This window comes from Panthera pardus, unplaced genomic scaffold, assembly GCF_024362965.1.
Source record: "Panthera pardus isolate Hobbes unplaced genomic scaffold, ASM2436296v1 HiC_scaffold_10, whole genome shotgun sequence".
In the NCBI taxonomy this organism is placed as follows: domain Eukaryota; kingdom Metazoa; phylum Chordata; class Mammalia; order Carnivora; family Felidae; genus Panthera; species Panthera pardus.
Window position 1 is genome coordinate 58,279,058 of NW_026526655.1, and position 14,570 is coordinate 58,293,627.

The 14,570-nt window shown below is 37.9% G+C and overlaps 1 protein-coding gene across 3 annotated transcripts in view; it reads left to right on the forward strand.

Moving 5' to 3' along the window:
• Positions 1–14,570, forward strand: part of CHN1 (chimerin 1) — a 202,340-nt gene that overhangs the window by 109,862 nt on the left and 77,908 nt on the right. For 2 of the 3 annotated variants that reach the window (XM_019460115.2, XM_019460132.2), the window contains one exon: positions 4,957–5,245. In XM_019460115.2, the coding sequence (XP_019315660.1) occupies positions 4,957–5,245 (289 nt within the window). Of the gene's footprint in view, positions 1–4,956; positions 5,246–7,318; positions 7,343–14,570 lie in introns of those variants that run through there. The other variant, XM_019460145.2, reaches the window with a different exon arrangement.

The window sequence follows — 14,570 nt, forward strand, 5'->3', positions numbered from 1 at the left end:
TCCCAATACTTCGACCTCAAATCAGAAGTAATCTTGGTTTTAGAAAAAGTAAAGTAAAATCCCAAAGGCTATTCTTTGCACATATTTTCATCACTTTGTACCTCTAGACTGAATGTTTTGAGTACGATTTACTTTTAAAAAATAGAAAGGATGGTATTAAAGGTTTTGTTCATTTTTGAAAGCTAGATGTTAGAATTATATATTTTGAAATTCATCTGAATGCAATTGGGCACAGCATTAAACAGCTTTTTTAAACATGAAAACCAAAACCTGAAATCACAGGAGAAAAAGACACTTCTCGAAAGTGGTAATTATGTACAATAGTAGCAGTTCAAAGCAGATGATCCCAGTCTCTCTTTTCTATTCGTGAGCTACAGTACCACTTTGGAGAAAATGAATTTTGTTGAACTCTAACTAAGAGAGAGTTGGTCCTGTACAGCTTCAGACATGTTCACCAAAGAATGAACAGCTATTAAAAAGCGAGGGCAGATGCAGGTAATAAACACAAGAAAAGATGAAAAGAAGATTTTCCTGTAAAAATGGAGGAAAATGGTTTAGCTTCGACAGTTTTGACATATCAGTGCTCTCTAGTGTAGAGTTCAGCAGTTGTCCCCAGATCCATGGAACACGTCCTGCCGTCAGTATGGTTACATTGACTGACCTTTTGCCTTTGAATTCAGAGACCTGACTCACAAGTCACAGTGGAAAGACTCATTGCTTTTCCCTCCTCCACCAGCCCCCACTCTGCATTCTGCTATAGTTCCTGTCTGTCCACCCAGGCAGTATAAACTTTTCAGGGACATCTGAAGACAATTCACAAAGAGCTCCTCCTTGCCTTGTGTCGACTGCGAAATCAGCCAGGGCAGAGATATTCCGGTACAAGTTATTTGTGTTACCGGTTGTTTGTGGAGCCCCCTTCAGTGCATGTTTATTGATTCTCTTTTCTGTTCTACTTTACTGTTTCATGACATGTTCTGTCATTCTCTGCAGAGGCCTAACTAACAGAGAAGGAGAAAGAGAACTACCGTTCATTGAACCTAGTATGTACTTAGCTTTGACTTAAATACGCTTACGTAATCCTCCCAGCCATGTGGAGAAAGATAATGTTATTCCTGTTCTCTAGATGCAGAATCTGAAGAATGATTTTCTCAAATCAGCCAGCTAAAAAGTGGCAGATCCAGGATTTAAACCTATTCTTATACCAAAGTCTGAGGTTTTCTGTTAAACACTCAGGACCCACACTTGCCTTTCCTGGTCAAACCCTGTTTCGAGACTGCAAAGGTGCTTTTGCACCGGACATAAGCAGTAGCTCTGAGACCTTAGTAAGCAGTGAGTTCCTTGGTTTTCATAGTGTGAGGGGAGTTGTTGGGTTCGCTTGGTTTCATGAATCACTGCACAAAAATGTAATGTTTCTATATAAGGTTATGTACCTTTTTATAATGATGTTTTCGAAATCAAACTAGGGGGTCCTGGGTGGTGCAGTTGAGAATCCAACTCTTGGTTTGGTTTGGGTCATGATCTCACAGTTCATGAGTTTGAGCCCTGTGTCTGGCTCCACACTGCTGGTGTGGAGCCTGTTTGGGATTCTCTCTCTCCCTTGCTCTCCCTCCGCCTTTCCCCCACTCGCATGTGCTTGCACATACTCTGTCTCTCAAAATAAATAAACTTAAAAAAAAACTTAAAAAACAAAAAAGATTTAAAAAACAAACTAAAGATGAATTCTTAGGGACCCCTGAGTGACTCAGTCAGTTAAGCGTCTGACTTCAGCTCCGGTCATGATCTCATGGTTCGTGAGTTTGAACCCCACATGGGGCTGTGTGCTGACAGCTTGGTGCCTGGAGCCTGTTTCGGATTCTGTATCTCCTTCTCTCTCTCTCTGTGCCCCTTCCTGGCTCTCACTCTCTCTCTCTCAAAAATAAACAAACATTAAAAAATTTTTTTCAAATAAATAAATAAATAAATAAATAAAGATGAATTCTTTAAATTCCAGGGTGCTTGATAGAGCATGCAACTCTCTCTCTATATATATACATATACATATATATGTATACATATATATGTATATAATGTTATATATATGTTATGTTATATATATATGTTATATGTATGTTATGTTATATATATATAATGTTATAATGTTATATATATGTTATGTTATATATATATATATATATCTTATCTTTGTGTTTGTCTATATCCTGTAGAGGTAATCAAGGGAACAGGAACTTTATTATGAACCACCTAATATTTAACAGAATTCCTGGGTGTGTGGTTGAATGATAGTTTGTAAGTGGTAAACTTTTCCAAGAAAGGATCCTTTCTTTGCCTTTAGATTCAGCATCTCTGCTTTTCTGGCTCTTTTGTAGAATAGACACATCCATTCCCCAACTTGCTCAAAGATTTTCTATCATGCCTTTCAAATCACAGAAGGGAAGGAGACTCCGTTGATGTAAACTGTGATGCTATTCTTTATGTAACTTCCCAAGGGAAAGAGAGGGCTGTACAGGCTAGGCAAGGAGAGGGTGTGGCTCCTTTAGTAAAAATAATGCAGCTTTCCTAAAAAGTCAATCATAATTCCAAAATGGAAATTCATTTTCTTGTCCTCTGAGGTTACATTTTAATCAGCCCATATTATGAGTTACTTTAGTTATTGGATCAGGTTCTTTAAGACTGGAAGTTTGAGGGGCGCCTGGGTGGCTCAGTCGGTTGAGCGTCCGACTTCAGCTCAGGTCACGATCTCACGGTTCGTGAGTTCGAGCCCCGCGTCAGGCTCTGGGCTGATGGCTCAGAGCCTGGAGCCTGCTTCCGATTCTGTGTCTCCCTCTCTCTCTGCCCCTCCCCCATTCATGCTCTGTCTCTCTCTGTCTCAAAAATAAACAAACATTTAAAAAAAAGGTTTTTAAAAAAAAAAAAAAAGACTGCAAGTTCGACTGGACCGGAAGTCCAGAGCTGACGTGCAGGTTGAGGAGGAATTGGGAGTTGCGCGCTGGGTCTCTTCAGGTTGCTGTGATAAACGGAAAAGTACAAACTTACTTAGTCTTTTTTGCCCGATGCCTAGAGGTAGCCAGGAAATCCTCTCCTTAGCTGGGGTAGCAATAGGCCCATTGTGAAGCGTCCTAGACCAGCTCTTTCAGTCTCCCCACACTCACCCAGGTGAGGCCAAGAACGCCATCATCCCTTCTGCCCTACACTCCCATACTGTTCAGATTTTAGAATAAATGTGAGTGACAAGTGCCTACCACCATTGCTTGGATAGTCTTTAGTTTAAGTGCCACACGCACTGTGAAATCATAAACCCCTGAAGGAGTAAAATGGTCTAATCCCTCATTGAAATGTCTCTGAACACACCTGAGCTATAAAAGGACTTAATGTTTAACAGTGCTGAGTGATTATTGTTTTAAGACTCTTACAAAAATTATAAAGTGGCCTTCCATGTTTATTACTCAAAAAACAGATAATATGTCTTAACAGAAAGGAAAGAATAAAAACAGTATATTAAACTGAAAGAAACTTTTATATTTAACTTTGGTGTAGAAATTTTACCTTCTACTTTTTTAGACTTACATTATAATGAAAATTTACTTAGGAGAAATATGTCTATAACATTACAGGAAAATGACCAGTGGGAAATTGGAATTATATGGATCATTCACTTGAGTATAAATCAAAATATAATTGCTTTTAAAGGACGAAAGGTGGATAAATTTTATTATAGTAGAAGGACCATCATGGATAGAATGCCAGGTTCTAGATTCAATAATTACTAAAGTTCAATTTGAACTACAGAAACAGATACCTCAGGCCATTATAAAAAATTATTTTGTTTCCTTTTTTAAGGATAAATTAAAAGTAGAATCTTAAGTTGGTAAGTCCTGTCTTTCTGGAATATAATCAATACCAGAATAATATTGTTGTGAAAGTTTGGAGTCCTAATTAAACATTTTACTTTGGTATTAAACACGGTATTATTTTGGTATTTAAGTTCACCTCTGTTCTGTGTATTTGGGGGTCTTTTTTGTTGTTGTTCTGTGTATTTTTAACAGTGAAATTAAATACATCCTCTCTGACTTGTTTTGTTTTTAATTAGGCTCACTTGGGATTGCCTTTGGGAGACCATGATACTGGCTCTTGGTGCCTTTTGGCATCCCCTTTCATAAAATCAGGAGGCAAAATACTGAAATTATCAGAAGAGTAAACCATTATTCTCCGGTTTTTAAAGTATGTCACCAAAACATGACCCAAAAGTGAGAACAGATCTAGAGTCCATTCGTTTATGACTTCTGTGCCCTATATATATTGCTGACGTTTCTTGCCTCGACTCAACATGCAGACACAGAAAAATGACTATATAAAAGGAAAGAGCAAGTCATTGACTCATGGCTAGAAATCGCAGAAGTATGTTTCTGTTGCCATCCTGCCTTACTGTGTGGTTCAGGTTCTGGACTCAGCTGTGCTTTAAATGATTGCTGGCATTGTACTTACGTGAGCCCATTAAATGGGGCTTTCTCATTAAAAGACATGAATGCTGGGTCTAAAGCATGTTGAATATTTTTATTGATCGACTTGAAGAGAACATGTTAAAGAAATTTCATCTATTATGGAGTTGACTAATTGAATATAGAATGTGCTCTAATAGGATATAAGCTTTATTTTCCTTCACTTTTCCTACAGGTTAATGAAGTGGTTTAAAAAGATAAACAAGAACATTGTTTCCCCTCTAGAGTAGGCATGCTTTTAGCTAGTTATCCCTAGTTGTTGCAAGTTTATTCTTTGTGTTCACAAGTTTTATTTTCTGTATTCCAGACGATTCATAGAGATTAGCCACAGTTTATTTAACAAAGAAGACACACACAAAGCAATAGTTTTTTTTTGCTCTTTCTCTTTTTTTTTTTTTTTTCAGAAAGAATTCACTTGCTTACTTTTCTTAAAAACATCTTTCCCATTTCATTGAGGCAGATTTGGAAGTCAAACCAGAAACTTCAGGCTCTACTACGATGGAAAGCACTTCGTTGGGGAGAAGCGCTTTGAGTCCATCCACGATCTGGTGACTGATGGATTGATTACTCTCTATATTGAAACCAAGGCAGCAGAATACATTGCCAAGATGACGATAAACCCAATTTATGAGCACATAGGATACACAACCTTAAACAGAGAGCCAGCATACCAAAAACATATGCCAGTCCTGAAAGAGACACATGATGAGAGAGATTCTACAGGCCAGGATGGGGTGTCAGAGAAAAGGGTAAGCTACCATGAAACCACACTTTATCTTCTTCTGTTTGGGGTCCGTATAAAAAAGCCATTATTGCCAGAAGAGATTGACTTCTCCACAGAGCTTTGAAAAAGATGTGCGTTTCCCTAATGTCACTGGTTTCTGTGGTGCTGAACTTTGCATATATCTAATTCTTGTTCAGTTATGTCAGGTATATATTTGTGCTCCGTATTATTTCCTATTTTATCAGTTTCATGGTTTTAAAACTATGTTGAAAAAAAAATGTCCCCTGATTAAAAAAAAAAAAAAAAAAAGCTCAGGGCTTTGGGTCAGAAGCATGACTACGGTCAAGAAAAGAGAGCTGTATTACATGAGAAATTGAGGGGGTCGCATAATCTATCAAAACTACTTTTTTATTCCCGTTATAAATAGTTCCGTTCTTTAGCAAAATGATATATAGCCATGCTTTAAAGTACATAGGATTAAATTCAGTCTATCGATAACTTTTACTATTTTGGGAATCAGTCAGTCTTGAGTAACAGGAGTGTTTATCTCCTTCGGGACCCTTAAGAATTAATTGAATCAGAAAGATTTATTTTAATTACAAGAGACAATTTAAGTTTTTCCTTTGTCACATTTTAGTTGTAATATGTTTAAAGTTAACATCAGAAGTTTCAATTCCTTGGCATTACTATTTGCTTTGGAAAATGATCCCTAGCTGCCTCTTTATCCCTCAGAAAAAGAGTGAGAGAATTTCTTGATGTTTTACATTGTATGGGATTTAGTTGGGAGAATTTTATGTATTCTAATTGGAATTGTGTTATTCACTCTAATATTCTTGAGGCTCTCCCGCGGCCATATTAAAGAAATGCAGTATTATATAGTGATTTGAGCTTGGATTGTGTCACCAAATAGATTTGTGCACAAATTCTACCATTTTACCAGTTGTGTGAACTTACTTCGTGTCACTGAATTTCTCTGTGCTTTGATGTTCTCATTTGTAAAATTATAATCAAACTGTTGTGAGGATTGATTGAAGGAGATAGTATGTGCAAAATAGTCAAACAGCGACAGGCACACAGTAAGCACTCATGAGTTTGGTGGTGACGTTACTGTGACAGCTATATTACCTCAAGGCGGTATCCTAAAATACTTGCAGTTATCTTGAAGTATTTAGGCACAGAATGGAAATTTAAAATGTTCATTGTCTAGCCTAAATTTTAGTTTCTGGCAAATCTAACTCAAAGTAGCATTTTGCGGCTACAGCGAACCCAACATTTTAAATTACAGACTGTAGAAAATTTGTAGAAAAAGGTTTTTCATGTATTCGTGTTTGTTAGGAACCCTAATCTTTTTTGGAAGTAACCAGAATGTAGAATCCTGATTGCTTGCCATATTTAATATTGTTCTTTTCACTCTCTAGTTCCCATTTTCTCACTTTTGGTTATTTTCTATTCATGGTATTTTTCAGTCATGCTCGTATTTAAGTATCTCTAATACTGACAATGCATTTTATGCAGATGTGATAGAATATTCTAAGTCAGCATTTGTGAATGTGTTTAAAATGTGTCCATGTGAGGTTTTTAGAGTTGATCGGCCAAATGATTACCTTTGCTAATGTGTTCTGGATATACTTTTCAAAATCAAGAGACTCGAACTAAAGACACAGCTGTTTCCCAGTGGGCTAGTCGTTTCACCTCCTAGAGTCTTGGTTGTCCCTCCTACAAAGTGAAAGTAGCATTCACAGAGGAAAGAGACTGAGGTAGACGATGTCTGGAGGACCCTTTTAGCTCTAGGATCCGTGATTCCCCATGTATTCTGGCAGCAGCACCTGTGATGGTACATGGTCTGGATTGCCTGCTGCTGATGGCCACTGATGGCCACATAGAGTGAGGTAGCTAGCACCGGAAAGTATTTCTCTCCAGCGGTACATAGTTAAGGATCATGGAAAAAAAAAAAAAAAATTTCTCTTTGCTTTAAACTGCATGCATCTTAAATCTAGTTGGCTTAAAATCTACTCACTCAAAAATAGATTTATTTTATTTATAGGTGTCATCCAACAGGACAGGGATGATGACCTGTTCAGGAGCTTGAAACATTGATTCCCTGTCACAGTTGATGACATTTGTAAGTAAAGACAATCGTGTTTCATTGATTTCAAATATCGCTTGACACAAGTATGATTTAATAAGTATTTTACTGGATCCTGAATAGCTAAAGTCCCTCTTGTCCGGGAGGGGCTTACCTTTTCCTCAGAGGCAAAAGTGGTGATTTCGCAGGAGTTAGGATGCTGGTGTGGAAAGGTTGCTGGTATTGGAGTTCAGAGCTAGGTTCCAGTTCTGCTACAGGAATTGATTTCATGTGTCACTTTGGACAGACTGCTTCACTTCTCTGAGACTGTGTTTCCCCGCCTTTAATAAGAGGGCTTTGGGCCAGATGATCTCCAAGATGTGGTTCTTGTTATAGTCTGTGATCCTTCAAGGAGTGGAGGTGTTGTAAGAGGCAGAGAACATAGGACAGAAATAGCACCGAAGTCTGGTCTTGAAAGGTGAGATCTATTTTTAGCTTATCTACCAACTAATTGTGTGACTTTGGGACAATCCCCTAGCCTGTCTGGACTTCAGATTCTTCACAGATAAGGGTTTTTCTCTAAAACAGTAATTTTACAATTGTTACAATTTTGCTTACTGCAAAAAGGGCTCTGTGCTCAAATAGGCTTGCTGAAAAAAAAATTTTTTTAACTTACCTATTTCTTTTCTGTAGTCTTCTCAGTTTCGCTAATGACCTAATAATATGTGTTATGACTCTCCAAGAGTGTTCCCAGACTTCCCTGAAGCGCCTCGCCACTCTTCAGAAAATTATTCAGGAAAATAATATTTCACGAAATCCACTTGGGGAAATTCTGAATCAGATATCTCTTAAGGTCTTTCCTCCTTCTAAAATTAAAGGAGGAGAATGCCATGCATGTTTTATTTTTCAGTCCTTAAGTGTAAGTTGAGCATCTGAGCTTTGTGGAAGGTTATCAGGATGGTTTGATGGCCTTAAAGTTTTTTGCTACAGGAAGTGAATCCTGAAGGTCCCTAGCTGTCCCTAGGAAAGCTCGTGGCATATTCTGAGGGCGGAGATTTTTTTTCCAAGTGACATCTGTGTCATTTTTTCATTAACTCTCCAATTCCTTCTCCAGCTTGAAATACCAATCAGAAACTTGAATTTCTTTTCAAAAAGTATTAAGAGAAGTTTAGTCATGAAGTGGTAGCCTGTTGAAAAGCCAGAGTTCCTTCTCTTCTAAAATGGCTTAACTGTAGTATCCACACTGGCCATGAACCCAGCTTTTATTAGTTACTTTTTCAAAATTTATCTTGGAACTGTATTTGAATAGTTTCTTTCTCCAAGTAGTAAATGTCATATGTTTGCTTCAACAGATATTGGACCAATGGTTGAATGCAACAATTTTTATGATAATTTTATACTTATTAATAATGTAATTTCAAATTCTCCAAAGCCCTGCTTTAGAACATGTCTCATAGCTGTTAATAATATAAACTGCCAAATAAAATATATTAATTTGCATTTCAGAAACTGTGCTAGGAGTCAGAACTCAGAATCTAGCCAGGACCTCATTTCTTTAGAATCTAGTCTTCTAAGCCCCAAACCTGCCTCACATGTAAGAGTGACCTGTGATGGCAAGGGGCTGCAAAATCCATTTGTTGGTTTTATGGAACTTCACCAAGCCAAATAACCTATATGTGTCTGTGTGTGTATATATGTGTTTTTTTCTTCCCCTGGAAGTTTGGAATGATTGCAATGCTTGGCATACTGTCATATTATTTTATTCTTCAGGAATTTCTTTTACATTTAAATTCCACTTTTTAAAGACTTCTTTGGGAATCACCAGACTGCATATGTACTGAAAAACCTTGTGAAGTTTGAAGTTTAAATGTAATCAGGGCCCTGCCAAAAAACTGCTATAACTACTGGACTTCTTTTGGCATCTCCATAAAATGATAGGAGTCTTTGTCCCTGGGAATGGCAAAAGGGGCCCAGGCAGTCTGGTCTGCTAATTGTCTTATTCTCCCACGAAACAGCTCTCCTAAATGTTTTTACTTTGCTTAAAAAATATGTAGCTAGCACATTATTTGTATCCCTATAATCTCAGTGTAGAAATCAGCGGGGAAAGCCATACTTAATCATTGCGAAAGTAACCATATCAGAGGAGGGAGTACCATGAAGCAATCTACAGAAAACTGTTCTTTGACTTTATACCTTACCACTTTTTAAAGCCTATCTTTTCCGGGGCACCTGGGTGGCACAGTTGGTTGAGAGACCGACTTCGGCTCAGGTCATGATCTCACAGTTCGTGGGTTTGAGCCCCGCGTCAGGCTCTGGGCCGACAGCTCAGAGCCTGGATCCTGCTTCCAATTCTGTATTTCCCTTTTTCTCTCTCTTCCACTCTCCTGCTCGTTCTCTCTCTCTCTCCGTCTCTCTCTCTCTCAAAAATAAGTAAACATTAAAAAAAATAAAGCCTGTCTTTTGCTTCTTCGTCCTTATTCTTCCCCAACCTGTGCTCCTGTTGTTCATCTGCTTCCTAACCCTGCCTTTATCCATATCCATTCCTCTCTCCCCTGGTCATATTTACATGTTCACACTTCCATTGTGGCTGAAGGTTAGGATGAGTTGTTCCAGGGGAGAACAGGCACTCGGAGAACTGCCAGATTTGCCCAGGGTCACCTATTTGTATAAAGAAGCCAATTTAGTCATTTGTGAGAAAGACTATAGTTGCCCTACAGAACGTCTAATAGTGGGTTTCTCTTCTCTAAGTATCCTTCTTAAGAATCAAGTAGAGTTAAAAATCCTACATAGTCAGTATATAAGTATATATTTGTCTGTGTGGTTTTGAGCAAGCCCTAAGTCTCCCTGGGTCTCAATTTGCCTCGGTCTCTAAAATGAGGATTATGGATTCCGTTATACTGGTGGTTATGAATATTCATGAAATTTTATAAAGTGGCCTTCCTCGTATGTAATGCATTATTGACTTTGGGATCAGAGCCATCACCAACCAGATGCCCATTTGTGGGTCTGAGTACTGTTCCCCCAGCCTTTGCTGGAAACAGCATGTTCAGGTTTCTCTTCAGGATCCATCTTTTCATTGCTTGAAGTGCCCTCCTTGTTCACAACATAACATCAAACAGCTCCAAATTGCTTCATCCAACAGTGGAGTTTCTCTTTTAGTAATACTAGGATGCCTCTAATTGTGTCTAAACAGGAAGCATGTCTTTGCCCAATAATATGCTAAGGATTTTTAAGGCTAGAATATGTTATTTTTTATGGTATTTGCATTTTAGTATTGACCAGTATTTTAACTCTACTTTCCCTGAATGTAAGACAATTAAAGTCTTCTGCTTCTCTGCCTGTCAGTGAACTTTTATTGAAGGTGCATCCCATGTTGAGTCCATTAGCAAGCATCTCTCAAATTTCCCCGAACTTCTGATTATTCTCCTAACTCCAGCTAGGCAAACCCTCTCCTTCCTTGGCCTTAACATCTTCACGTTTCACTTTCTAGATAGTCTTCTATGAGCTATCTATCTAAATAGATTTGTGGTTTTACTCAAGAGTAATCTTGGAACATAAATAAGTAAAGAGCATTGCAAAAATATCATCCCCATGTCTTCTTCAGTATCCATGAACACTGACTCATCTCCTATGAAAATTAATTGCATTTAATTCAACATCTATTGCATGCCTCCTGTTTGTAAGGAAACAGGCTAGACTCTGGAAGGGATAAAAGATGTACAAGATAGAAGCCCTGCCTCAAAGAAACCCTGCCTTATATGTTAATGTTTTCATTGTTTCCACCCTAATTAATTAGCAATTAGGCATCTTGATAGCAAGAGGCTACCTGCCTATATCATCTGAAGAGTACTGCAGTTCAGTAAGTATTAAGTTGGACTTGCTCTGATGTGAGTTTGCTTCTCTAATAGCCCAGCAGATCACAGAAAACACTTTTGTAGACAAGAACACTACTTTTTCAGAATCATAGATCAGAAATTAATAGGACATTCTGGCATTCCACTCCAGTTTCAAGGCTTTAAACCCCCCGTGTTGTTACACTTCTCGTTCAGCACTTTGGATTTTATATTAATGGTTGTTGACTGACTACATGAACAAATGAGTGTATTTTATGAATTCAGCCAAATCCGAGAAAGAAAAATATAGTCACTCAAGTTGATTTGATACTTTATATTATTTTTCCTTTAAGAACTCAGAATCCTTAGGATGTCTCTGTGAGGTAGGGATGGCCATTCCTTATTCCATAGCTAGAGCATCTGAGGAACAGAAAAATTGTGATATGAAATAGTTTGTGAAATGTGGCTAGATGCACGTCTTCGGGGATATGTGCCAAGAAGCCAAGATGGTTAGAGAAGTGGCATCTCCCCAAACTCATGGTTATATCAGTCATGTGTTGGGACAGTGTGGACCCCACCAGAGAATCTCATACTTATAATGATTAAAGAAAACTCAAAGGGGGCCCCGGACATTTGTTGCATGAATCTCCTCTGTTCCTCCATCTTATCACCCACAGAAAGGATTAGTAATTAAAAGCCATTAGGGAAAACCAGATGGAAAGATGAAAACGGAAGTAAACATCAAATCTTCAGCTCCAAAAACCAGGCCAACGGAAGACCAAATTGTAATTTACCAAGCCAGCTGCAGTTTTGGAAGATCTCTGTATATGAGCCAATTTAACAAATAAAATAAGTCTTAAATTACTGGCTTGAGGGTTGGAAAAGGAAGCTGTTAGAGATTGTTTCACAATTGCTATTTCAGAGTCTCCAGCATTTTCGTGAGGAAAGAATCATTGGTGGCCTCTCCATTTAACTCTGAAACAGAAATCAGCTCTGGTGGCTTTAGGAGTGATAGCATTTGGGTACAAAGTGAGTGAGACTATCAAGCAATCATCTGGCTTTCCCATGTTGCCCACAAACCAATTCTCTGGGCAATTCTAAAATAAAACTTTCCAGTTTCAATAAATGCTTTTTTTTAAAAATTTTTAATGTTTATTTGTTTTTGAGAGAGACAGAGAGACAGAGAGAGCATAAGCGGGAAAGGTACAGAAAGCGAGGGAGGCACAGGATCCAAAGCAGGCTCCAGTCTCCGAGCTGTCAGCACAGATCCTGACGGGGGTTCAAACTCACAAACTGTGAATTCATCACCTGAGCTGAAGTCCGACACTCAACCGACTGAGCCACCCAGGTGCCCCTCATTTCAATAAATCCTTACATTAGATCTCATCCTAAATGTAATTTTTAGGATTACAGAAAAATCTGTAATTTTTTCTTGGGCCTTTTGCTCCATCCTATTTCCCTTTATCCTTGGCGTACTTTCTCTTTCCCTAATATTTAGACCTCTCAGAGACTCACAGATCATGCCCTGAGCCTTTCCTTACCCGAGTTGTGAGACCTTAATTGTTTTAAATGGCCTCATAAGTTAGTCCTTAACTCTTCTTGGGTCTCCTTTGAGTTACTGCACCTGGTCAAAAATGCTCAAACCTGAGCATTATATTGCAAAAATAGATTCTTTCAGTAAGACGTTCTAGACCTCTATAATCAACTGATCGTGCCCTTGTTTATGTGATTCCTTTTGAGTGTGCTGCTATGTTATTTCATTGTTTTGCTCAGTAACTTGAATGAATCAGCTCTATTATCCTCTGTTTCCTCAGGTTCTAAAGACATCCAGTGAAAATTCACTAAATGCTGTAGGTTTGCTGATGAACTAAAATTTTACAACTTAAACATTATTTTTGGTAATTTCTTTCTTTTCCTGTTTTAAGAAGCTCTTTTATTTTTGGTTTTATTTTTCAAATTTTAATTCCAGTGTAGTTACATACAGTGTTATGTTAGTTTCAGGTGTACAATATAGTGATTCAATAATTCTATACATCACTCAGTGCTCATCATGATAAGTGTACTCTTAATCCCCATCACCTGTTTCACCCGTTTCCCCCCCCTTTACCCCCCCCCCCCGTAAACATCTGTTTGTTGTATACAGTTAAAAGATAGTTTCTCTATAGGTTTTTGCTTTGTTTTTTTTTTCTTCATTTGTTTTTTTAAATTCCACATATCAGTGAAATCATATGGTATTTATCTTTCTCTAATTTCACTCAGCATTATGCCCTCTAGCTTCATCCACATCACTGCAATTAGCAAGATTTCATTCTTTTTTATGGCTGAATCATATTCCAGTGTGTGTGTGTGTGTGTGTGTGTGTGTGTGTGTGTGTACACTACATCTTCTTTATGCATTCATCTATCAGTGGACACTTGGGCTGCTTCCATAATTTGGCTATTGCAAATAACGCCGCAGTGAACATAGGGGTGCGTATATCTTTTCGAATTAGTGTTTTTGTATTCTTTGGGTAAATATCCGGTAGTGTGATTACTGGGTCATAGAGTAGTTCTATGTTTAACTGTTTGAGGCACCTCCACACCATTTTCCACAGTGGCTGTAGCAGTGTGCATTCCCACCAACAGTGCATGAGGGTCATCTTTGATAATTTCTAAATTAGTCCAGTTTGTACTTATTGACCAACATTGTTTGATTAAAAACAAACAAACCACCTTTAGTATAAAATTCCTCTCCAAAAGCAGAAGTTTTTATATGAATTGCAGATTATGTAGCACCATCTAAGAGATTTACACCTTTCTTTCTTTCACCCACTCAGCAGAAGGAGATCCTCGTCATGGGTATAGTTTGCTTAATAACTTTAGAATGACTTGGGGTTGCTGCTCAAGTTCATAGTCAGGAAAAAAAAACTATATAGTTCCCCTATCCCTGGAGAAAGTTCTGTTTTTCCTCGCAATGGGGAAACTGCAAATGAACAAGCCCATATCTCTTTATAGGCTTATTTTCTAAGAATTTTTTGTAAGTCAACTTTATTGCAGTATAATTTATATGCAATAAAATGCACACAGTTATGTGTCTAGTTTGATGAGCTTTGACAAATACACATACCTATGTAACCACCACTGCAATCAAATATAGAACATGCCATTACTCCATGAAGTTCCCCTAGTGTCTCTTTGTAGAAAATCGCACCTCCACCCCTGGTCCTAGTGCAACCACTGATTAGATCTCTATCAGGACAAGAACTTATTTTTATAAGTATTGATATGAAGGTGGCATTCTTTTTAATGTTTTAGTTTTCCACATGTATGGCACTTTTTACCTTCATTTTCTATTTATTATAAGTACATCATCTTACTTACCTTTTTTTTAAGTTTATTTATTTATTTTTTTTTTTGGAGAGAGAGAGAGAAAGAATCCCAAGCAGGCTCTGCCCTATCAGTGTGGAGCTCACT